Source organism: Aotus nancymaae, unplaced genomic scaffold (genome assembly GCF_030222135.1).
Source record: "Aotus nancymaae isolate 86718 unplaced genomic scaffold, 86718_ANA_hifiasm-v0.15.2.pri h1tg000016l, whole genome shotgun sequence".
In the NCBI taxonomy this organism is placed as follows: Eukaryota; Metazoa; Chordata; class Mammalia; order Primates; family Aotidae; genus Aotus; species Aotus nancymaae.
In genome coordinates, this window is record NW_026988428.1 from 33,462,737 (window position 1) to 33,487,659 (window position 24,923).

The 24,923-nt window shown below is 50.4% G+C and overlaps 1 protein-coding gene across 11 annotated transcripts; it reads left to right on the top strand.

Annotated features, from left to right (window-relative positions):
- Nucleotides 1-2,812: 2,812 nt before the first annotated feature.
- PRPF40B (pre-mRNA processing factor 40 homolog B) lies at nucleotides 2,813-24,725 on the top strand. Of its 11 annotated transcripts, none has more exons than XM_012441270.2 (26): nucleotides 2,815-2,847; nucleotides 9,540-9,620; nucleotides 10,714-10,857; nucleotides 11,167-11,232; nucleotides 12,035-12,062; nucleotides 12,297-12,322; nucleotides 12,461-12,571; nucleotides 12,874-12,994; nucleotides 13,080-13,104; nucleotides 13,329-13,535; nucleotides 13,767-13,896; nucleotides 13,979-14,043; nucleotides 14,553-14,717; nucleotides 14,819-14,927; nucleotides 15,292-15,442; nucleotides 16,466-16,599; nucleotides 17,203-17,317; nucleotides 17,466-17,557; nucleotides 21,949-22,065; nucleotides 22,277-22,414; nucleotides 22,621-22,716; nucleotides 22,969-23,058; nucleotides 23,263-23,437; nucleotides 23,765-23,826; nucleotides 23,935-24,078; nucleotides 24,174-24,725. In XM_012441270.2, exons 1-26 carry the CDS (start codon nucleotides 2,845-2,847, stop codon nucleotides 24,264-24,266), a joined length of 2,688 nt encoding a protein of 895 aa, XP_012296693.2. In that variant the 5' UTR covers nucleotides 2,815-2,844; the 3' UTR covers nucleotides 24,267-24,725. The 11 variants fall into 11 exon arrangements, with proteins under 11 accessions (XP_012296695.2, XP_064233113.1, XP_064233116.1 ...); XM_012441271.2 differs by having other exon boundaries at nucleotides 22,972-23,058; XM_012441272.3 differs by lacking the exon at nucleotides 9,540-9,620 and having other exon boundaries at nucleotides 2,813-2,847.
- Nucleotides 24,726-24,923: the final 198 nt, after the last annotated feature.

Below are 24,923 nucleotides of genomic sequence, written 5' to 3' on the forward strand. Positions count from 1 at the left end.
TAATCCCAGCTACTCAGGAGGCTGAGGCAGGAGAATTGCCTGAACCCAGGAGGCGGAGGTTGTGGTGAGCCGAGATCGCGCCATTGCACTCCAGCCTGGGCAACAAGAGCGAGACTGTCTAAAACAAAACAAACCAGTGAGGCAAAGAACATGCCTAGGAGAATGAGAAAAGAGATGCCAGGTTGTCAGATGTGCAGCAAGGTTAGGGGAAGGGAGACGGTCAGCAGTCTCCAGCAGTTATGTCTTCAAGAAGATTAAATGGAGAGAATTCTCTGCTATATCTAGATATTCTGAGAGGAGATTTAAGCAACTGAGGGAAGAATTTGAGAAAAACATAGAAAATAAATGAGTTTAAAAAATAAGATTATTAATTCCAGGAAAACTAAAAATTTGTGCAGGAAAAAACGCAATGCCTCTCTGGGGAGGACAGACTTAAGGAAGAAGCTAGGCAGGGAATTCCAGGGTCCCAGATATTCACAATATGGTCAATTCCTGGGCAAGTGGGCTTTGCATGGGCAAATCCCCTTGGACCCCTCGCCCTGGGGAGGGCTGCAGCTGGAGGAGAGCCGGAGATGTGAAGGTAAATGCCAGAAGAAACAGCTAAAGGAGGTCGAAACGCCTCCAGAGAGGGGAAGACAATGGGGGCAGGGCTCTGCTGTTTGTCTTAATAAATCTGGTACAATTATTTGTTTTCATTTGTTTGTTTGTTTGTTTGTTTGTTTGAGGTGGAGTCTCACTCTGTAGCCCAGGCTGGAGTGCAGTAGCCCGATCTTGGCTCACTGTAACCTGTTTCCCGGATTCAAGCGATTCTTCTGCCTCAGCCCCCCAAGCAACTGGGATTACAGATGCCTACCACCACACCCGGCTAATTTTTGTATTTTTAATAGAGATGGGGGTTTCACCATATTGGCCAGTCTGGTCTCGAACTCCTGACCTCAAGTGATCTGCCTGCCTTGGCCTCCCAAAGGGATTACAGGCGTGAGCCACCGCGCAGGGCCAATTATTTGATTCTTTATGTGTGTACATGTTCTAAGAGATATTTCACTGAAGAAAAGAAAAATAGTACAAAAAATAAAAATGCAATTCGTAAAAGTTCATGGAACCTCTGGACCACTTCTGCCGTACTTAGAGATCTCAATAATAGTGTGAAAATCGCCCCAGCTGTGCAGGCGTCGGAGCAGCTCCTGGGGGAAGGTGGGAGCAGTCAGAAGGTGGCGGGGGTCCGTCCCCCTCCCCCCGCCCACCCCCTCTGTTCCCACCTCTCGCCGCAGCGGCCGCTGCGGGTTGCGCGCCGTTTCCCACCCACCCGCCAACAACAACAACAACAACAACAAAACAAAACCCAATTTGAAAAACACAGGAACCAGCCTGGGCAGTGTAGGGAGACCTCGTATCCAAAAAATTACAAAATTAGCTGGGCTTGGTGGCACGCATGTAGTCCCAGCTACTCGGAGGCGGAGGGAGGAGAACCGGTTGAGACCAGGAGGCTGAGGATGCAGTGAGCCGTGATTGTGCCACTGCACTCAGTCTGGGTGACAGATCAATACCTTATCTCAAATAAGAAGGGAAGAAGGCCGGGCGCGGTGGCTCATGCCTGCAATCCCCGTACTTAGGGATCACGAGGTCAGGAGTTTGAGACCAGCCTGGCCAATATAGTAAAACCCCCGTTCTCTACTAAAATACTAAATTAACCGGAGGCTGAGGCAGGAGAATCGCTTGAATGCGGGAGGTGGAAGTTGCAGTGAGCTGAGATCGTGCCATTGCACCCTAGGCTGGGCGACAGGGCGAGACTCCGTCTCAAAAGACGGGAAAAAAAAATCCGCAAAACTGGGCTTTCACTTGAGGCCATGTGGATATCGTTGTGATTAAACCACAAAGCAGTTTCTCTCTATAGCAGCCCACAAGGGTGAATCCCACTTCCTTTTCCTCCCAGGTGTCACCACTAACTCGGGACTACTTCGTGTCAGGGGTTTTTCTACCTCTCCTGAGTTCTTTGGATCTCAGAACGGAACCACGTGAGTTCTGGCTCAGGTGAGGGGAGAATGAAGGGAACAGGAAGTGCCTTTTGCAGGGCTATGCAGGCCGGCGGTCAGCGCCTTTCGGCACCCGCGTTCGTGGGGCCGGTCATTCAACGCAGATCTCCAGGTTACGGTTTCCTCAGCCGCACAGCACAGCAAGTACCTCACATTTTTAACTTCTGTCCAAGAGTGGGCCCTGCTCTCATGAGTTCAGCGCTCGGTGGGAGCCAGATCCCAAAAGTGAACTTCAGGGTTACGCGAGAAGCACGTGTACGCCCTACGAGGGGAGGAATCTTGGGGATTTGTCTGCTTTTTTTTCTTTTTTTCAAGTTGCTGTATGCCCAGTGCCTGAGACAGTCCCTGCCATCTCACAGGTGCTCAACAAATAGTTCTTGAGTTAATTAACTTAAAAGTGCTGTAAGAGAATTAAATTCGCTGTGCAGCGCAAAGGCACCCTACACACGGCGTGAACGCTTGGGCTCCTGGAGCGCCAGAGTCCGTGAAGCTAGGACGCCGGCAGCGGGAAGCTGCAGAGACTCCGGACCGTCAGTCAGAGGAGGGAGCAGGCGCGCCCCGCCCCCTGGGGGGCGGACCCGGGACCCGGCGGCGCGGAGGCGGGGCCTGGTTCTCCGCGCCGGAGGGGCGGGGCCGGGCCCGAACACACCGGGCCGGTGGGGGCCCCGCTTGCCGGCGGGAGCCACCGGAGTCCCGGCCACGAAGGGGTGCGACCCCCGCCGGCTCCGCCCTCCCGGCTGCGGCCTGGCCAATCAGAGCGGCCCTTACTGGCGGGTGGGCTGAGCCGGCCCAGCTGCTCGGAGGCTCTGGCATGGTAACATCCCCGCGCCGGGGTGGAGGGGCCCGGGCGGTCCCACAGCGCCCCCTGCGGCCCAGGCCGGGGCCGAGGGGGCGGGGAGGCCACCGGGGGTAGCTGGTACCCCAGGGAGGGCGAGAGGGGCCAAGGGTGAGGGAAGAGAGCCCGAGAAGGGTAATGGGGGCGGGGACTGGGGGCGAAGGGGCGGGGGAGGCCATGATGGAGCCTGGCCGGGGGCGAAAGGGGCGAGAGTGGCGGGGCGGGGTAAGGAGTGGAAAGGGGAGAAGTGAGGGTGGGTTAGCGGAGAAAGATCGGGAAAGGAGAGAGAGGGCAGAGATGAGGGGGCCGCGGGACCTGGGGACAGGTGGGGACCAGTTTCCCCTCCTGGGATATTTGGCGTGCGACATGCCCCTCCCCCAGCGCCCATTCTCTTTGGAAGTCTGGGTGCTCTCAGACCACTTGGGAACTCCTTGCTTCACCTCCCCGCATTCGCAAGAGCTTGTCTCCTGAGGCGAAGAGGGGACCTCTGAGGAAAGAGGCTCCCAGCCCTGGCTGGGCCACCAACAAACTGTAACGACTCTGTGTGACCTTGGGCAAGTCACTACCTTTCTTTGGGCCTCAGATTTCCCATCGATTTTTTTTAAAAAGGAAATGCATGAAAATTAAATTCCCGATCTCTTCCAGGGTCTAAATGAAGGGGTTTTTGAGGAGGAATTTTAGGAGAATGAGTTTGGTAGGGAAGCAAAGGAAAGAAGGATGAAGATGGAGGCGAGGCCTTGGGCTGGGGCTGGAGAAATCCCCACGAGTGTTGGGGGATGGTAGAAAGCCTGCCAGGCTGGGGCGGGCTAGCAGTATCCTTTTAGAGGGATGGAAGAACTCTGAGGAGGAGGTTGAGACCCAACTCCACAATGATGGAGAACAAAAGTAACATTCACTTCTTCAGAGGGAGAGTGATGAGATGGCAGGATCAGAAAGAAGCAACAGGAAGATACTTTCTAGTAAGGCAGATCTTTGGGGAGCAAGAGGAAGAGTAGGGCTGGTCCAAGAAAGTTGGAAACTAGCATGGTCTTTGAAAGGGAGTCAGGACAGGTGCTGTTTGGGGCAGCTGAAGAAAAGGGCTGCAGGTAGATCACGGGGAAACCAGCTGGTCTCTCAGCTTTTTCTTTTTTGATGATGGCTACCCCTTTCTGAGAGATGTGCCTCCCAGCCTTCGTCTTCCAACACATATCCCTTCAGGGAGTGGGAGTGAGTTAGACCAAGCAGACCTTGGGAACACTTGGCTCGTTGAGGATTTCTGGATTGTATAAGGAGTGGGGTTAAAAAAAAAAAAAAAAAAAGGGAAATGTATCTGAATATAAGAAGCATCATCTGTGGCGCCATCATCCTTGCTGGGAGGCAGCTTTGTGAACTGGTTGAAAGCACAGGCTTTGGGGTTAAACTGCTTGGATTCCAAACCTGCCTCTCCCATTTAATCTCTTGGAACCTTGGCCAAGTTACTTAATCTCTGAACCTCAGTTTCTTTGTCTGTAAAGTAGGAATAATGAACTCTAAGATGGTTGCCAGGATTAAATGAGTGTTTGGCACAGTATCTGGCTAATAATAAGTGTTCAGTAAATATTAGCTATTAGCTGTTATCATTTCCTCTATTCTTTTCCTTCTGCCTCTCCATTCTTGTTCTTTTCTCCTTTTGTTCTGAGTGCTCAGTTCTGAGATGCCCCTTACATGTACAGAGACTCAGAAGAACTGATTGCATCTTTGATGGTGGGAAAAGGGTGGCCCCTCACTGGCCCAGGTGAACATGATGATCAGATGATCAAGTGTCTCTTCATCATCTCTCAGCCCACAAATATATTTTTGTTCCAGGGAAGACACAGCATCTGCTTCTCTTTCAGTACCCATTTCTGTATCCTTCCTTCTCACTAGTTATTTCTTCATATTCTCACCCAGAAATGAAATAAGACCCAAAGTTTTATGGCATTGCAGCAGGTAGGAGACAGGCAGGGGCGTTTCAGGAAAGCAGGGATGCAACACGGGAAGCTCAGGGAAGGAAAGGCTTTGGAAGTTCCATAGTAGTTTACGTTTATTCCATTGTTCTGTCCTCTGTGGGGAACTGTCCAGAACAGGCCAGTGTCTGAATCCTGGCCAGAGGTCTTCATCCCAAGTTGAAGATGACTGTATACAGTTAACTTTATTAGGTTTTCCCATGCCAACATTTTATTCCAGTTTCCCTTCTCCAAGCCACAAAGACTTCTGCCAAGCTCCCTCTCTCTGTCACAGCCTATATGCAAAGAATTTATACAGATGTACATATGCCTGTGTACACACTGTTTTCAAAATGCATTTTAGGATATTCCAGTATGCAAAAGTCTAATAAGGTTAGAGATGAGACTGTATTTTATCACAGCACTTTGGGAGCAGGGCCCTGATTAAACACTTGGGGGAGGTATAAAAGGAGAAAACTCAATCCCTGAATGTAGGGAAATCCCCACATGAGTGGGAGACAGGCAGTCCCACATGAAACACCCGGCAAACATTCACAGAGTAGCATATCACTCTGCAAAGTAGTGCATCATTTATACTGAAGGGACACAGGTAGGAGTGTGTGTATGTGTGTGGGATAGTCATAAGGGTAACCTGAAGGAGGTGAATATAGATCATCTTGAACAAAGCATGAGACTGTAGAATAAAAGAAATGTGTTTCACCTGAGGGTAATCTAACAATTCTGTGCAAAGAGGAGGAGGGAAGCCTTCATTGCAAGGCTTTGACTGTTAGATGAGAGATTTTGTAGGGTAGGCAATCGGGAACCCCATGAGTTCTCAAGAAAATGTTGGGTAGCTGGTGATTTAACCACTTAGGTTGCAGGAGATATGCTAGATTGCAAATAGACCTGCTTCCTGTGGTAGGAGCTTTGCTTTTAAGGGAGGATATCCAGCGGGCAGATTGGATCCAGTCCTGGTTCTGTCTCTAACCAGCTGTGGCCTCTTGGACAGATTATTCCCTGAAAAAGGAGGATGCATTGGGTGGCTGCCAGGTTCTCCTCCAATTCTGACATTCTGTGTTCCCTGAAAAACTACCAGGCCTAACTTACCAGTGGCCTTTACTGTTTTGTACGACTTGCAAAGACCATTTAGTCATTAAGTTAACAAACATTTATTAGTACCTACTTTGTACCCATAGAGGGTGGTAAGGAAAACAATGGGAACTGGATATGAGGTGGGCAAAAACAGATGAATTCCCTGCCCTTCAGTATTTTCAGTCTAATAAGGGCCACAGATATTATATTTCATTAATTCTGAGACTCATATTGGAACATTTGTCAAGCCAGAATGCATCTTAAAATTGATGGGATATTATAATTTAATTGGCAGCATTTGTTCTTTATTCATGCCAAACAGAACAATAATACAATCAGGATTATACAAATAACTAAAATTCTAATGGATAATTGCCGAAGGAGAAGGTACATGGTGTTGTACAAACATAAAAGAGGGCTCTGACTAGTTCAGGGAGTTGGGAAAGGCTTTCCTGTAGAAATGATAGGTGGATGTGAAGTGTATGCAGGCAAGGTTTGTAGGGTTGGCAGGGCCAGCCCAGTTTTCTCAGGCAAAGGTGGAGGCCTGAGGTGGCAGAGCTGAGAGAAGATGAGTAGGGCTTGAGCCCAGACTCAGGAGCTCAGCATGGGGAGGCTGGCAAGGTAGCTGGGTAGCAGACCCTTTCATAGCCGCACTGGGCAGGGGGTTTACTGTTTATCCTAAGAGCAGGGGGAAGCCTTTGAAGAGCTTGTTATGGCTGCAGATTGGAGTGGATGTGGGGAAAACAGTTGGGAGGCCACTGCAATTAGATGGAAAAAGATGGTGGCTTGGACAAGATGGGTGGTGGTGGGTGGTGGAAAAGGAAATGGAGAGAAATAGATAGATTCAAGAAATCTTGAGGAGGTAAAGTTAACAGGACTCAGTGATTTATTGACAAGGAAGAAGGAGTTGTGGCGAGTGACTCATAGGTTTCCATTTGAACAGTTGAATGGATGGTGTGGTGCCAGTCTCTGAGACGGGTTCCCCTGGAGCCTGGCAGGACCCAAAGATGGTTATCTGGGAGGTTAGAGAGGCCCCTGAGGCAGTTTGAGATGGGGAAAGTGTGACACAGAAAATTGTATTTCTTTCTGTATTGGTTAGTTTCTGACTTCCCATGCTGAGGAGAGTGTGGGGGTCAAGAACAGGTCTGAATGCAGATCTAAAGCAGTTGAACACTTAGAAAAGGTGAGTCATGTTGAAGTAGTTTAGCTCATACCCTTTTCTTCTTAGGACGAGATGAAGGGCAGATTTTTTTTTTCTTTCTTTTTTTTTTTTTTTTGAGACAGAATCGAACTCTATCACTCAGGCTGGAGTGCAATGGTCCAATCTCAGCTCAGTGCAACCTCTGCCTCCCAGGTTCAAGCGATTCTCGTGCCTCAGCCTCCCCGGTAGCTGAGACTACAGGCGTGCACCACCACACCTGGCTAATTTTTGTATTTTTAGTAGAGACGAGGTTTTACCATGTTGGCCAGGCTGGTCTCAAACTCCTGACCTCAGGTGATCCACCCACCTCAGCCTCCCAAAGTGCTGGGATTACAGGCATGAGCCACTACACCAGGCCAGAAACAGGTATTTTAAAGGTAGACATGAGAAGGCATTTTTAAATGCTGAACATTCTCAACATAGGGGAAATTGGCAGCAGTGAGGTGGCTTCTCTTCAGCCAGATACCACCTTTCCCTAGAGTTCCTCCCTATCACCCCCTAACTTTCAGGCAATGAGGCAGAAGGGCTGGGCCTTTTTTGTTTTGTTTTGTTTTTATTTATAAAGACGGGGTTTCACCATATTGGTCAGGCTGGTCTTGAACTCCCGATTCCGACCTCAGGTGATCCGCCTGCCTTGGCCTCCAAAGTGCTTGGATCACAGGCGTGAGCCACCATGCCCGGCAGGGCTGGGCCTTTTAGCTGCATCTCCAAGCTTTGGTTCACTTACAGTGAGTTTGGGGTTTTTTGTTTGTTTGTTTTTTTGAATGGGCAATATAGTCATATGGCTGCGTATTCAAAAGATACAAAAAGTCATACGGGGATAAGTCTCCCCTTTACCTCTGTCCCTCTCTACCATTTCTTGTATGTCATCTTTTGTCTCTGATTTTTTATACAAATGATCAAAATTTGCTGCCCCTTGCTTTTTTTTCCCACTTGTTAATGTATCTTAAATATCATACTGAGACAATAAGTTTTCCATTCTTGTTTATAACTGTATATAGTATTGCATTTTATGTGTGTATATAATTTCATAGCTCCTTACTGGTGAAGATTTAGTCTGATTCCAATCTTCTGTTTTTACAAATAATACTGAAATGAAAACCTTAGACATACAGTATTTTGGCCATGTGGGGCTATACCTATAAAATGAATTTTTAGAATTAGAAGGTTCTCTATAGAGATCTGTTCCTTCATTTGTTCTTCATTCATTCAGTATTTGCTGAATACCTATTATGTGCCAGACACTGTGGTAGGTACCAGGAATCCAGCTTCCAACAAGTCAGATATGATCCCTGTCTTCATGGAATTTTTTTTTTTTTTTTTTTTTTTTGAGACAGAATCTCGCTCTGTCGCCCAGGCTGGAGTTCAGTGACATGATCTTGGCTCACTGCAATCTCTGCCTCCCGGGTTCAAGCGATTCTTCTGCCTCAGCCTCCCAAGTAGCTGGGACTACAGGCATGCACCACCATGCCCAGCTAATTTTTGTATTTTTAGTAGAGATGGAACTTCACCATGTTGGCCAGGCTGGTCTTAAAATCCCGCCCTCAGGTGATCTGCCCGCCTCGGCCTCCCAAAGTGCTGGGATTACAGGTGTGAGCCACCGTGCCCAGCCCGTGGCATGTTATTACACTCCTGTTGGGGGAAACATACCCAGGCAAACCTAATAATTGCAAAATTATATACATGAGGAAACTAAAAAGGGGAACAGATAGAGAAATAGGAAGGAACTACTTTACATAGAGTTAGGAAGTAATAAATAAGTGATACTTAAGCTGAGAACTAAAGGTTGGGGTGCAGACAGGATGGCCACCAAAAAGGGGATGAAGGTAGAGCAAAGAGATGACGTTGGCAATTGGAAGTGGAAGACATCAAAGAAAGTCGGTGGCTAAGGATGAGGTCAGTTAGGGGAGGAATCTGGTCATGAAGAGATGAGGATTAGGGAGACAAGCATTTTAAAGGACTAGCAACTATTTGTGTTGAGAGAGCTTTGGATTGAATCTCTGTAACTGGGCTAATTAAGGTAGGGGAACTAGAAAAGAGGCAACACCCTCCCTGGATACTTGGGGAATAAAAGAGACCTCTAACTAATTTGAAAGAGGAACATCCTTGCCCACAGGCAGAATGGATTAGAAGGCTTGGATAGAGCCATACTGTGCCTGTAGTGAAGTCTCTTCCATGTTTTTTGTTGCTTTGATAAAATGGAAACTTTCAAAATAAAGATGACATTAAAGGGGCTCAGCCAGCTGACTCTGAGCTGGTATAAGAGAGAGCAAACCTACCAAGGGCTCAGAGCTTGGGGTGGGCAGGAAATTGGGCTTGAAGACCCTCCTTCTGAACTTTGTGCTCCTTTTTCATCCTCATCACTTCCGCTTCCCTCCTGCAAAAAGCCCACCTCTGCCCATCCTGGGTCCTATGACTTTTCTCTCCCTCAACAGTCGGTTCCCGATTCTGGTCCCCGGCCCCCAGCAGCGCCTGCCCCCTTCCCACCGGGGCCCCCCATGATGCCACCACCCTTCGTAAGTTTTATGTCTTTCCCTGGGCTTGGCTTTTCCAGCCTGCACCCCCGACTCCCCAGCCCCTAGCCACTGCTGCATCACCAGCACAGTTTTTGTGTAATGCCCCTTTTGTTGCCCTTGGAAGAGGGATGGTTTTACTTGGGCATTGGGGTGGGGAGAGCTGTTGTGAAGCTCTCAGTACATGACATTGACAATTCCCCCTTTGTCTTTTTGACCTTAGGACACACTGGGGCTGGAGGTAGGAGAAGTGGAAGGGAAAGGACCCCATTAATGTGAGGGCAGGGTGGAACTCTCTGTCTCTTTCACTACTCCTTACCTATGCTCTTTAAATATGCCACAGAATTCGGGCTGGAATGGTATTGGTGGTTATGAGTTGGAGACAAAGGGATGGGAGGCAGGGGGCTGGGGTATTTGGGTACCTGGATACATGCCTTCTGCCCCTTCATCTGAGAGGCCTCTTTTGGGGATAATTGCTGAAGAGGTGGAGCCTTCCAGTCTCAGTCTGGTGCTGTTAAACTTCCCTTCTCCCTTTCCTTTCCCATTATAATTAAGAAGCTGTTGGGCCGGGCGCGGTGGCTCACGCCTGTAATCCCAGCACTTTGGGAGGCTGAGGCAGGCGGATCACGGGGTCAAGAGATCGAGACCATCCTGGCCAGTATGGTGAAACCCTGTCTCTACTAAAAAGACAAAAATTAGCCGGGCATGGTAGCACTCGCCTGTAGTCTCAGCTACTCGGGAGGCTGAGGCGGAAGGATCACTTGAACCCGGGAGGTGGAGGTTGCAGTGGTGAGCTGAGACTGGGTCACTGTGCTCCAGCCTGGCGACAGAGCAAGACTCCATCTCAAAAAAAAAAAAAAAGAAGATGTGTGCTCACCTGTTAGACCCCAGTTATCAGTCTTTCTCAGTGGTGAAGAGGGAGGCAGTTTCAGGCCTTGTGCTTCTCAAACTAAAGCCTTGGAATTGCCTCAGAGCCAGGGTGGAGGGTTGGGGAGGAGGGCTGTGGAAGGCGGTGGATATTTCCTGACAGGTCCTCTCTGCCTCTGACAAGGCAATGTCTTCCCTGCTCAGTATCTTTTCCTTTCCTCATTTCCAGATGCCCCCTCCAGGGATCCCCCCACCCTTTCCTCCAATGGGGCTACCCCCCTTGAGTCAGAGACCACCAGCCATCCCCCCCATGCCACCTGGCATCCTGCCCCCAATGCTTCCACCAATGGGGGCGCCACCACCACTCACACAGGTAATCTCTCCTCCCCTGGGGTCTCAGAAAACCCTGTCAGTTTAGCTGGGGGTGGAGATAAGAGTGAGCACCTGGGCCTCAGAAACTGGAGAAGGAAAAGGAGCTTTGGGCCAGACTCATGTGGATTTGTCTGATGAGACAACTCTCAGGCAAAGTGAGAGGCCAGGATCTGGGGATTGCCTGAGGAAGTAAGTGCCCAAGTGAGGGTCATAGCTCCATTGAGGTCTCTTAGGACCCTTTAAGGTACCCTGTCCCTTCTGTGCCAGCCCTTACCTTGGTGGTTGGTTTCTGTCTTCTTTGTATCCATAGATACCAGGAATGGTTCCTCCGATGATGCCAGGAATGCTGATGCCAGCGGTGCCCGTCACCGCAGCGGTAAGCACTGGGGACCAGCAGGTAGCAGGCTCCGCTCTGCAGTTCCGTGAGTCTGACTTGAAATACAGGGATATGACCTCCATTCTTTCCCTCTTCTCATTGCATCCACCCAGGTCCCCAGCAGCACTCCTCACACTCGAATCCTCCTTGCCAGCCGGGCGTGGTGGCTCACGCCTGTAATCCCAGCACTTTGGGAGGCCGAGGCGGGCGGATCACCTGAAGTCAGGAGTTCAAGACCAGCCTGACCAACATGGTGAAACCCCGTCTTAAAAAAAAAAAAAAAAAAAAAGAATCCTCCTTGCCAGCCATGTACTTAGCTCTTCTAGTTTCCCACTCATCCCCAAGACATACACATTCTCTTGTTACTCTCATGCCACGTCCAGTTCCCTTAAGGAGCACTCTTATCCTCACGGAGCCACACACTGTGGACACATGAATACAGTTCTTCACATCCTCTTTGTTCCCAGAAGAGTCAGTAGCAGCTGGGGATCTTGCTGTGCCTTGTTATGCTATTGCTTAGTGTAGCAGAGTCTGGGTAGGATATAGAATTTGGCATCTACTGTGAAGGAATGAACCAAATACTCTCACTTGAGGAGAATGAAGAATGGAGCTGCTATATGATTCTCCCCTGGGATCCTAGAGCCATGGCCCTGAAGGGTGGGGGAAGCCTGTTAGGGAGCAGAGATCTCTAGCAGCAGGACACATGAATTCTGGCCTGGCCTGCTTCTCCATCCCCCACGGCCTGGGTCCTGGGGGCCACTGGGCTTGGCCCCAACCCTTCCCCCTCCTCTTTCTTCGGCAGACGGCTCCGGGTGCGGACACCGCCAGCTGTGAGTCTTCTGGGGGCCTGCTCCCCCCAGGCTCGGAGGTTGGGGGGCATAGGGGAGAGGGGACCGTGGACTGGAGCCACCCTGGATCATGCCTGTTGGGATGCCAGGGAGCCTGGGATATTGATGGGACCAGGGGAATATTTACTGGGGATGGAATAAGGGAGGAATAAGGGGATAAGATGGAGATTGGGGCAAGGACTTAGTATGTATCCTGTGGCTTTTTTTTTTTTTTAGCTGCTGTGGCTGGGACAGGCCCTCCGGTGAGTTCTTCTAGCTCAGGGGCCTCTGGGAGAAAGCCTGAGAGTGGGGGACTGATGGTTAAATCTTTGGGGTGAGGAGAGGCTTTGGAAAAGGGGCCTTGACCACAATTCTGTGCCGCCCCCCACCCCCGCCGCCAGAGGGCCCTGTGGAGTGAGCATGTGGCCCCAGATGGGCGCATCTACTACTACAATGCTGACGACAAGCAGTCCGTGTGGGAGAAGCCCAGCGTGCTCAAGTCCAAGGCAGAGGTCCTGAGCTGGGCTTTCTGGCCCTTCCTTTCAGCTGCCCTGACCCTTCCAACTCCTTGGCCTTCCTTTAGTCTCTAACCATACTCATGATGGTTCCTCTGATCCCAAGGTCCCTGACCATTCCCCACCCTCCCTGGAAATATCTCCATAGGATCTCAAGAAGTCTACCTTCCCCAGTTTGAGCCAGGCCAGGTGGTAACTAAAGGCTCCTGTGTCCTCTACTCACTGGGTTCCCTTAGCTCCCCTGACTGGCTGGAGAGCATGCCCAGCCCACTGATGGCTCCTAACCCATCCTCTTGCAGCTGCTCCTGTCCCAATGTCCCTGGAAAGAGTACAAGTCAGACACAGGAAAACCTTACTACTATAACAACCAGAGTAAAGAGTCTCGCTGGACCCGGCCCAAGGATCTGGATGACCTGGAGGGTGAGACGTCCTAGGGGTGGGCCAGGTCAGGAGTTCTGGGGGTTCCCTATTGCCCCTGTGACTTTGTTGTCTTTTCCCTTTGCAGTTCTAGTCAAGCAAGAGGCTGCAGGGTGAGTGACTTGCCCACCTATCCATTTATACTTGGGGCCCCTCGGGTGTGGGAGTAGACTCTCTTGCCATGATCTCTACAGTGTGGGAGGAAGAGCCAGCTCTGTCTCCTTGTGGAGTCATCTCCTCTGGCCCTAGTGCTTCCCAGGACAGAGAGACCAGCCAGCACCTGAACTCCTCCATTCCTGCTCTCGTCCTGGACACTGCCCTTCTGGCTCATCTGCAGGAAACAGCAGCAGCAGCTGCCACAGACACTTCAGCCACAGCCGCCTCAGCCACAGCCTGACCCCCCACCTGTACCTCCTGGCCCCATCCCAGTGCCCACAGGCCTCCTGGAACCTGAGCCAGGTGGGAGTGAAGATTGTGATGTGTCGGAGGCTACCCAGCCCCTGGAACAGGGGTTCCTGCAACAGCTGGAGGAGGGCCCCAGTAGGTGAGGACTGCCCCCCATGGCATTCCCAATGTTAGCCTCAGGCTTCCAGCCTGGTTCAACCCTTGTCCTCTGCTGGGCCTCTCAGGAAGGGTTTGAAGATCTGAATGTGACCTCTGAAAGGCAGAAAAAGGCTGCCCTGGGGAATAAGGAGGGATACATTGCCAAGAGTTCAGGGTACTGAGAGCTATGAGGGCTGGGGGACCCTGTGGCTGAGTCCCCTGTGCCCTCCAGTTCTGCTGGACAGCATCAGCCACCACAGCAGGAGGAGGAGGAATCAAAGCCAGAACCAGAGAGGTCTGGCCTCAGTTGGAGCAACCGGGAGAAGGCAAAGCAGGCATTCAAGGAACTGCTGAGGGACAAGGTGCTAGAATGGGGCTCCCAGGGAAGGTTTGGAGGGGGCTGGATTGGGGCAGGCCCCATGACTCCCACCTGCTTCATTCTAGGCTGTCCCTTCCAATGCCTCATGGGAACAGGCCATGAAGATGGTGGTCACTGACCCCCGTTACAGGTATGCCTGGGCAGAGGGAGCTAGGCCCTGTTCATGAGAGCAGCTATGCTAGGGACTCCCTAAGAAACCCCAGCTCAGTGTTCAGCTCTAAGGGAACCAGAGTCATGACAGTGATAGATTGGGTTGGGGTACAAGGGGAAGAAAAGCTGGAGGGCTTCCAGAAGGAAGGGAAAGGTATCTGACATGACACATTCAATAAATGCTTGTTGAATTTAGTCAAACTGAATTGAATTAACTGAGGAATGAGGGTCCTGGATAGGGAAGAAGTCAGACAGTGACTTGAGAACCCCAAAGTAAATGGGCCCAGCATTAGCAGTGCCTTGGAGCTGCATCTCTTCCCCTCACTTCCTGTCACCCCCTACTTTTCCGGGAATGGTATTCAGATCCCAGACATCTGTGCCCTTGGAACCCCTGCAGCCTGCAGTGTCCCGTGACCCTCCTTTGTGGGCTCTGCAAGGTTGTTCAGGCTGACGTCTCTATCCCTACCCTACTCCTACCCTCTATCCCAGTGCCTTGCCCAAACTCAGTGAGAAAAAGCAGGCATTCAATGCCTACAAGGCGCAGCGGGAGAAGGAGGAGAAGGAGGAGGCCCGGCTAAGGGCCAAGGAGGCCAAGCAGACCCTGCAGCATTTCCTGGAGCAGCATGAACGCATGACCTCCACCACCCGCTACCGGTCAGGAGGCCAGGCTGGGCTGGGGCTTGGGAACCCTGAGAACACAAAGGTCCAGGGTCTCTGTGTTTTCTCTACCTACTCACAGCCCATATGCTCCACAGGCGGGCAGAACAGACCTTTGGGGAGCTGGAGGTCTGGGCTGTGGTCCCTGAGAGGGATCGGAAAGAAGTTTATGATGATGTCCTCTTCTTTCTGGCCAAGAAGGAGAAGGTAATGTTTGCTGGGCAGGAGCCTTCAGCCTATCTCATCCTAGACTTTACCTGTCTTTGCTTTGTTATGGACCCTAGCCATTTACTTCTCCACTTCCCCAGTGTCCCAGCTTCTTATTTTGAAGCTGTTATTGCACTTGCACATCCCATTTCTGCTCTGGGCCTATAGTCCTGGGTGTGGCAGGGAGGAGGAGTCTCAGAGAGATGGGTCTGTAACCTGTACTCCCCTTCCCTGAGACATGAAAGTCTTGAGTATGGCCTTCTTCCTAGGGTTCCTAGCTATCTTTCCCCAGGTCCTCCTCTGCCCAGGGCTACTTGGGTAGCTCTGGCCTGCCCTACCTCACCCTGATCCTTTGGCTCCCCAGGAACAGGCCAAGCAGCTCCGGCGCCGCAACATCCAGGCCCTAAAGAACATCCTGGATGGGATGAGTAGTGTCAACTTCCAAACCACGTGGTCCCAGGCCCAGCAGTACCTCATGGATAATCCCAGCTTTGCTCAGGACCATCAGCTGCAGAGTAAGCCTGGGCCTCCAATCCTACTTGTCCCTTTCCTTACTGGACCTGGGACCCCCAGAGTATGCCTCACACCACTCCCCTGTACCTCCTGCCCTCCTGGATACCCTAGGAGTACCCAACACTCACTCAGTTCTTGTACCTCTCTAGACTCTGGGGATCCCAGAATGCTTCAGGACACTCCTCCCTCTGGTGTCCACCGTTGGCCTAGACATTGTGTATCCTTGGAGGAAGAGCTCTGGGATAGAAATCATAAGTCCTAGAGATGTCAATGATTGTGATTTTAATTCATGTGAATATTTTTTTTTTTTTTTTTTTTTGAGACGGAGTCTCACTGTCACCCAGGCTGAGTGCAGTGGCGTGATCTCGGCTCACTGCAACCTCTGCCTTTTGGGTTCAATCAATTCTGTGCCTCAGCCTCCCGATTAGCTACGATTACAGGTGCCTGCCACCATGCCTGGCTAATTTTTTTGTATTTTTAGTAGAGACAGGGTTTCACGATCTTGGCCAGGCTTGTCTTGAACTCCTGACCTCTTGATCTACCTACCTCAGCCTCCCAAAGTGCTGGGATTACAGGCGTGAGCCACTACACCTGGTGAATATGGTCTTAGAGCACTACAAGCCTTAATTGGACACATGTTACAATAGACTGTTGTTGGCCTGTAATCACCAATGATACTAAAATTCACTTTCTGAAATAGCATCAAAGCCTAATTGATTCCAGTTCCATAAGATATGAAACCTCAGATCCTAAGACAACTGGTTTCATGTTATAGCTTCTAATAACTGAATTCCCAAGAGTTGAATACTTGCTTATTGATTCTTATACAATTAATGATCGCCCCCCCCCCCCTAAAAACCACCATTCCAGTGGCTGTTCCCACAGAGCCCTCTCCTGGCCCTTCCCCCACCACCCTGGCTATCCCTAGCACCCATAGGACAGCATTGTTGAGACATTAGGGGTGCTGGGGTCTGAGAGAGTGTCCTGCTGGTACAGTGCCCACTGAATCTCCTGCCTGTCTTTAGACATGGACAAGGAAGATGCACTGATCTGTTTTGAGGAGCACATCCGAGCTTTGGAAAGGGAAGAGGAGGAAGAACGGGAGCGGGCCCGGCTTCGGGAGCGACGCCAGCAACGCAAGAATCGGGAGGCCTTCCAGGTATCTTTGTTGTCCTTTCTAGATCAGAGCTGGGTTCTGCCCTAGACCACAACCTCCTCACCCATTCCCTGCCCCCTTCAGGTTAGGCTGCCCGTTCTTTCTGTGCCTAGCCCTGACCAAGCTCCATGAGACCTCTCTCTGCCTACAGTCTGCTTCTGTACTGTACCCCTCAATTCTGGTCTGTGCTCTTCTTGAGAGACTAGATGTATGCACCACCCAGAAACTGCCAGCAGAGAGCACCCTACAGGCACGGCTTGGCAGCTAGGCCATGTTAATTTCCCTTGGGTGGGGTGCCTGACAGGCAGAGTTTATTCCCCCAGCTTGTGGGTGGCAGTGGTAGGGGTTACTGCAGGCAGGTTTCTGTTTCTCTGCCTCTCAGGCTGGCTTGTTCATACTTTTTTGTTCTGTCTCTCTCTGTGTATTTACATTCTCTCCTTTTGCATTGTTCTCAGCCTTCCATTTGCATCTCTTCACCTCTGCCTCTCTTGCCTATTTCTTCAATCTGGATTGTCCCTGCCTCTCCCTCTGCCATTCCCTCTTGATTCTGTGTTTCTGCCTCCCTCCTTGTCTCACGCTCCCTATAACTGGCCTCTCCCTGTTCAGACCTTCCTGGATGAGCTGCATGAGACAGGGCAGCTACACTCTATGTCTACCTGGATGGAGCTGTATCCAGCAGTCAGCACTGATGTCCGCTTTGCCAACATGCTGGGCCAGCCGGGTAAGGCAGCCAGGCTCCCCCTTCTCTGGCCTGGTTTCCTGTCCTGCCAGCCTCTCTGCACCCCTTACTCCCTGATCCTGTCCTCGGCGCAGCCCCCAGGCCTTGGGAAGCTGCCGCCCGCCAGGCCCCCCTCCCTCCCTCCCTGCAGGCTCCACCCCTCTGGACTTGTTCAAGTTCTATGTGGAGGAGTTGAAGGCACGATTCCATGATGAAAAGAAGATCATTAAGGACATCCTTAAGGTGAGGGAGGCTGGGGTTATGGATGGATACAGGATAGGTGCAGGGCACACTCCCTGCAGAGGACTCCCTGATAAGTCCTGCTTTGTAGGAGCATTGCAGTTTGGTTCAGCAGATATCTACTGTGATCCTTTACTGTGCACTAGGGATACAGTAATGAAAACACAATTTTTCTTTCTTTTTTTTTTTTTTGAGACAGAGTCGCACTCTGTCACCAGGCTGGAGGGCAGTGGTGTGATCTTGGCTTACTGCAACCTCCCTCTCCCAGGTTCAAGCGATTCTTCTGCCTCAGCCTCCCAAGTAGCTGGGACTACAGGCGCACACCACCATACCTGGCTAATTTTGTATTTTTAGTAGAGACGAGGTTTCACCATGTTGGCCAGGATGGTCTTGATCTCTTGACCTCATGATCTGCCTGCCTCGGCCTCCCAAGGTGCTGAGATTATAGGCGTGAGCCACCACGCCTGGCCTAGACATGGTCTAATAGGAAGATATACATGAGAACTGTTACATAGAGGGGCAAGTGTTATTACAGAGACAGGAATCTGAAGAACTGACATTTGAACTGCACCTTTAGAAATAAGTAGGTGGAAGAGGTTGGAGTATACACAGGATACTACAGGAGTGAAGGCAAGTGGGTGGAAAGGGCATGCCATGTCTGAGGAGGAAGAAGCATAGCTAATTATAAACTGGTAGCACACAGATTGTTCTTTGTGGCCTGTACAGTGTTTTTTAAAAAACTGGAATTTGTTGCTAACATTTTAAAATCAGAAAACTTCACGTAAAAAATCCGAATCTTTAGCTTCTCTGTCAATATGGATTATCCAGCAGCACTGAGCTGGATTTGCAAGGCATTCTGCAGACTCAAACTGAGACACCACTTTAGAAAGGGCAAGTAATCCATCTTATCATTCCTTAGTGCCTTCTTGATACTGGCACAAGTGTCAGGTGCCATTTACCATCACACATGCCCTATTGCTTTTCTTCTACTGGAGAAGAGAAATAGTTCTCAATATTTACATCTATCAAAAGTGGAAAAGTGAGTGATGGACTAAGAGAGCCTTGTATTCCAAAAGAAAAAAACAAAGAGAAAGCATATTTCTTTATGGAAGTGAAGATTCTGATGCATTTGAGGAGATAATACAATACAGTGGTTAGGAGCAAGACTGGAGGCAGACTGCCTAAGTAAAAGTCTAGTTTAACTGCTTCCTAGCTGTGTGACCTTGGACAGGTCACTTGACCTTTCTGAGCTTGTTTCCTCATCTAAAAAATGGTGTGTGTTCCACCAAAGTACACCTAATTACAGAGATTAAATGGTACCTGGGTTGAAAGGGATCTGGAAATAAAGCTAGAAATGTCCCACTGCACATATGTTTCTTTGAAGTCCTGTTTTGCCTTACAGATTCACGTAGGTGTTGCATTTTAACACCATAGTACCTCTCTGTTTAATATAAATTTAATATTTTAAATTACTTACCATTAGGTAAGATGTATCATACTATTGTGAGGTGTATCCGCTCTTTCTCTGGAACCATATACCCCAGCTTGGAAGTAGAGCCCTGCATGTAAAGTGCCTTGAATGCTAAAATAAGAAATTTGGATTTTTCTCTCGTAAGTAATGAGGAACTGGGGAATGATCAGATTTGATGGTGTCTTGGAAAAGCCAGTGGTGATGGTATATAGTAGCACCTTTCAGTCTAGAGTACATACTTATGTCCTTAGAAAAGGCAGTGGTGGTAGGTAGAGGAGTTCTTGAAGCCATAAGATACTAAAACTGATAGTGGCGAGAAATTCAAATAGTCGTATTCTTCTGACTCATCCCTAGACCTCTCCTACTGTTGGGGCTACTTGGTACAAAATTTCAAGAAGCACTAGATGCTAGAAGTTGGGTTAGAGGGATGGAAGAGGTGAGCAGGGAGACCAGTCAGTAGACTGTGCAGGAATCTCGGTAGGAAGTGATCCTAGCCAGGGGCAGTGGGGGCAGCAGCAGAAGGCAAGCTGTAGCGCTCCAGCTGTGCTTCTGAGATTCTGGGTTTCCGTGTATGTGCCTTGAGACAAGCAAGGGTGGGGGGCTCAGGGCTCAGTGGGGGGATTTTGTACTGCTTCCTGTTTTCAAGTGAAGCAGCTTGAATCTTTCTTACACATAGAGGTTCTACATAAAATTTCTATTTTAATAAACTGTTTCTGCTGTTAAAAAAAAAAAGTGGGGAGAGTTTAAAACCAGTGGGATAGAGTCACTAAGTAGAATCAACAGATTACTCTGTGAAATTGAGGGAAAGGAAGGAATCAGAGGTGTCAGGGCAGTGGATGATGGCACCATTAGTAAGGATAAAGCGAAGAGCAGGGCTGTAGTAAACAGGAATTCCATCTGGGGAATTACTCTTAAATAAAGCAAATATAATATTTTAAAACAGGATAATCGTATAAAGTAGAAATGCCTTATGCTGGGATAGCTAAATTTTATTGGACAATTAACTTTTAGCCATAGAGTGGCTGATACTGTTGATAGGCCTGTAGGGGCCTATCCTCACCGAGTCCTGTCTCACCACACAACCTGAGAAAGCAGCTTTTCAAAGACAGTTCCCTTCCTCTTTGCCCTTTTGGATTCCTTCCTATGGCGGGCAGATGAGCCCAGGAGTTCCCTCTTGCCTTCCACAGCCAGGCAGACCATGATGGTGCCTCTCATGCCATAGGGTAACACAGAGAGCCCTGGACACAGATCTGGGTCAGGGAGATCCATGGAGGGTGCTCACAAGAAATATATTATCTTGAGATCTGTTGAATTTGAAGTGTCTGAAACATCCAGTCTAGGATGAGTTTGAAAATCAGGAGATTAAGGATGAGATTGCTAGGGAGTACATATTGGGTAGGGAAAGAGGACTAAGTGCTGTTCTCAGGAACATGAATATGCAAGAGATGTAATGAAAGAGGCAGGAGAGGAGGCAACCTGGAGAAGGGAGTGTTGAAGTAAATGGTAGAGGCACTGAGGACCCGATGAGTGAGGACCAAGGAGAGGGGCTTGGATTTGGCTAGTAGACATGAGCAACCTTTGGGAGAGCAGTGTCATGAATGAGGCGGCAAGACGGGGCAGCACACGTTTTAGAGTCAGAGAACTCTTGGTTGCTTACTGGCTCTGAGACCTCCATTAGTTCCATGTCTCTGAACTTGTTGGCTCACCTGTAAATCAGGGATAATTCATAGGTAAGATTGGGAGAAATAACATTTGTAAAGTGTCTAATAGATTCTCAATAAATGTTTATTACTTTTCCTTTCTGCTGCAATTCAAGAGGTTTTGAAACAAAGGAAAACAGGAGAGGTAGTTAATAAAGTGGAGAGCAGGGTGGAAAGGCTGTTCCAGGTTAGGTGAAGCGTCTGCTTGCTGGAAGGAGCCAGTGACGAGGGTGACTTGAAGCTTTCAGTTCCCTGAGAATGAATGCTGTGTTGATAAGGACTGGAGCAGGGTGGAGGAAGTACCCTTGCAAAGAGGAGCACACCTCTGCCATTAGCAAGAAGGCTACAGGTGAGAGCTATGTGGAGAGAGAGGAAGGGAATCTGGCCTGTGCTTAACTGAGGTGAGAGCCAGATTTTGAACTCTAGTGGCTTCATTTACCACTCATGTCATCTTGGGCCAACTGAGATCACTTTTCTAAGCCTCTGCTTCACTGGGATGTTGTAAGGCTTAAATGAAAAGCACAGAGACTGGCCCATGGAGATGTTTTTAGTACTGATGGGGAGCTGCACACCTGGTGGCCCCTATTTCTCTCATGGACTAAGTAATCTGGGTGGGTGTGGTGCTTGAAAGCATAGGCTTTGGGGATAGAGACACCCAGGGTAGAGTTCTTGCCCAGCCATCTATCAGCCGTGAGATCTTGGGCAAGTGCCCTAGTTTCTCTAAACCTTGGTTTCTCCTGTGTAAAATGAGGATACTAGGACCTATTAAATGTAGAACCAGGAGGATTAAATGAGATAATTTGTGTGAAACACTCATCGTGGTACCTGGTACACAGTAAGCACTCCATAGAGGTAAAGGGTAGGGGCCTGCAAATGTTGACTGAGAATGCATGGAAGCACTACTGAGCAGCAGGATGGCCCAGCTGGGGCTAGAGGTTTAAGCCAAAAGAACAAAGAACTAATTGTGAGAAACTCCTACATCAGTCAGCAGTTGGGAGACATCGAGCCCTGCAGCTCCATGTGACATCCAAACCACGGGTAGGTATGGAGGCTTCTCAGGTGATGAGGACTTCGACAGCTTGGTTTCTGATGCATATCACAGTCCTGCGGGTATCTTCTGGGGGGAAGGGCCTTCTTGACCATCTTGTAGTGTGACCACTCTGCCTGCCAGCTTTGGCCTCAGGCACGTGGTGCCCCTGCTTCATGCATTACTGTGCCCACAGGACCGGGGCTTCTGCGTGGAGGTGAATACGGCCTTTGAGGACTTCGCCCACGTCATAAGCTTTGACAAGAGGGCTGCCGCGCTGGACGCAGGCAACATCAAGCTGACCTTCAATAGTGTGAGGGGCTGGGCAGGGCATGGGGCTCAGTTCTCTAATTTATCCCAGTGTCTTGTTCCATTCCTTCTCACTCAGTGACTGTATTCCCAATTCAGGGGATGGTGGTAGAAGCCCAGACCCCAGCTTTCCACCTCCTCTAAGGTATGCCTGAGTGGGACCCAGCGTCCACCCTCCTGGGTGACCCTTTCCTATGTGTCCCTTCTATCTTCAGCTGCTGGAGAAAGCAGAGGCGCGGGAGAGGGAGCGGGAGAAGGAGGAGGCACGCAGGATGCGGCGCAGGGAAGCTGCCTTTCGAAGCATGCTGAGGCAGGCTGTGCCTGCTCTGGAGCTAGGCACTGCCTGGGAAGAGGTCAGGAGCATAGCCTGGCCCCAAACACCCTCAAGCCTGAGGGCAGCGGTGCTTCACCACTGAGGGCCCACCCCAGTCACGTCACAGCCCTGGGCCAGCTCCAGTTCCCTTCCTTTCTCTGCCCCAGCCCTGCCCTGTGCTCATGGCGGTGTCCAGGCCAGGCTGAGTAGGGCCTAATCTGATCAGCAGTGCTCTCCTCGTTAAAGGTCCGTGAGCGTTTTGTGTGTGACTCAGCCTTTGAGCAGATCACCCTGGAGTCGGAGAGGATCCGGCTCTTCCGGGAGTTCCTACAGGTGCTGGAGGTGAGGCAGGCTGCTTGTTCTCTAGATCTGTCCCAGGCCCTTGAACTCCCTAGACCAGTTCAACAGAGACCTCAGTGGACTCCCTCTTACCCCTAGGGCACTCCTGGCTAAGCTAAGGAAGGGGAGGCCTGAAGGATCCCTGGGACAGGCAGAAGGCTCTAGCCTAAGGGAGGCAAAGCCAGATTTTAGGAGGTAGGGTCCTTCCTGGGACTAAGTTTGATGTTGTCCTCACCCTTCTTCCTCTTCCTCTAGCAGACTGAATGCCAGCACCTCCACACCAAAGGCCGAAAGCATGGCAGGAAAGGCAAGAAGCACCATCACAAGCGTTCTCACTCACCCTCGGTGAGTTAGCGGGTAGAAGGGACGTGAGGTGAAGCTGGGTTGTTTCGGGGAAATAAACACTTCTTGTTTTCCCCCTATATTATCTCCCTTGGAGGGAAATTTGAGGATTCCTTTGGTCCTGGACCCTGCTGTCTCCCCAATTCCTAGCCGGCTTCTGGAGGCCAGAGAACCTCTGCACTGACATATATCTGCTGATCTGCCCAGGGCTCTGAGTCAGAAGAGGAGGAGCTGCCCCCACCATCTCTCCGGCCCCCCAAGCGGAGAAGGCGGAACCCCTCAGAGTCAGGCTCTGAGCCCTCTTCTTCACTTGATTCAGTTGAAAGTGGGGGTGCTGCCCTTGGAGGACGGGGCTCCCCTTCCTCCCACCTTCTTGGAGCAGGTAAGCAGTTGCTATGAGCCTAGAAGTTGGAGAACTGTTGTCCCAGACTTGAGAATGTCCCGCCCCTGCAAGCCCCCCACCCCAACTGGAGGAAGCTCCAGCTCCTTTGAGGGTAGAGTGGATTGGGAGGGCTGCACCTGTGGGAGTAGAAAGAACTTCTTCTACCTGTCCAGGCAAGAACCTGAAGAAGGAAAACTGGACCAACTTAGACTTCCTCAGAGCATGAGGGCCCTGCCTGTGAAGAATGAACAGAGGGGCTAGAACAGAGAAAAAGAGCCTTCCTTTGTCCTGTTGGGACTTAGTAGGGATTTTTCTATCTATCTCCAGATCATGGCCTTCGGAAAGCCAAGAAACCAAAAAAGAAAACTAAGAAGAGAAGGCATAAGTCGGTGAGTGAAGGAACTTCTACTTAAGCCCCTGCTATTTTGTGAGCTCTGTTCTACTGCCTCCTGGGCTATCCATGGGAACTGAGGGTGGTGGGCTCTGGACTCTTACAGAATAGTCCTGAGAGTGAGACAGACCCCGAGGAGAAAGCTGGCAAGGAGAGCAATGAGAAAGAACAAGAACAGGACAAGGACAGGGAGCTCCGGCAGGCAGAGCTCCCTAACCGTTCCCCAGGCTTTGGAATCAAGAAGGAGAAGGTGAGGGGCAGGGACCCCAGGCCAGTAAGCATGCTGGCTGAGCTTCCAAGGCTCTCAGTAGAGGCTAAGGGTGAGTGGTGCCTTTGCTCCAACAGACAGGCTGGGACACGTCAGAAAGTGAGCTGAGTGAGGGTGAGCTGGAGAGGCGGCGGCGGACACTCCTACAGCAGCTGGATGATCACCAGTGACCCGATGAGCTGCTCTCTGCCTCGGGTCTGTGTGAGGCTGTGGCTCCTGGGCCACCCTCACCATCTGCCTCAGACTTCTTCCTTAGTCTGGTCTGTGTCCACTTTTTCTAAAGTAACCCCACCCCCAGCACACTATCATTGGCACCTCTCAAGGTTGCTTTTGGTGTTCAAGGGTCCCCTACTCCCCGGACTAGTGCAGTCCTTGCCCTCAGCCCCAGACCAGAGATGGGTGGTATATGCCATGTGGGGTGGGTGATGCCAGTAGATGATAAAGTGTGAGAGAAGGGGTCTCCAGGGAAGAGTGACAGGCTGGTGGACAGAGCCTGGGTGGCAGAGGGCAGGGTCTTCACCCTCTAGCATCAGTGCCTGCTGCTCCTGCCTGCCCTGAGGCTCCGCCACCCAGGACCTAATGTACGTGTGTTTTGTTTTTGTTTTTTAAATAACAATATTTATAACATGGCCAGTGACTCTTCTCCATGTGCTGCTGGGGCAGGCTGGGGACTGGTCACAAGCCCAGCAGAGGGCACTAGTGTCTCATGGCAGGCCTGCTTCCCTTTGTGTGGCTAGAGCCCACCAGGCTGGTTCTCCTTTCCCCAGATTTCTGACCTTATCTCCTCTGAAATAGATGTAGTGCCCCAAAGATTTCTTTTGTCTCCC

Coding starts and splice junctions, on each gene's coding strand:
- PRPF40B (XM_012441268.2), top strand. CDS start 9,303: ATGGAAACTTTCAAAATAAAGATGACATTAAAGGGGCTCAGCCAGCTG. Junction 12,995..13,079: donor GGATCTGGATGACCTGGAGG/GTGAGACGTCCT, acceptor TTCCCTTTGCAG/TTCTAGTCAAGCAAGAGGCT. Junction 23,827..23,934: donor AGAAGAGAAGGCATAAGTCG/GTGAGTGAAGGA, acceptor GGACTCTTACAG/AATAGTCCTGAGAGTGAGAC.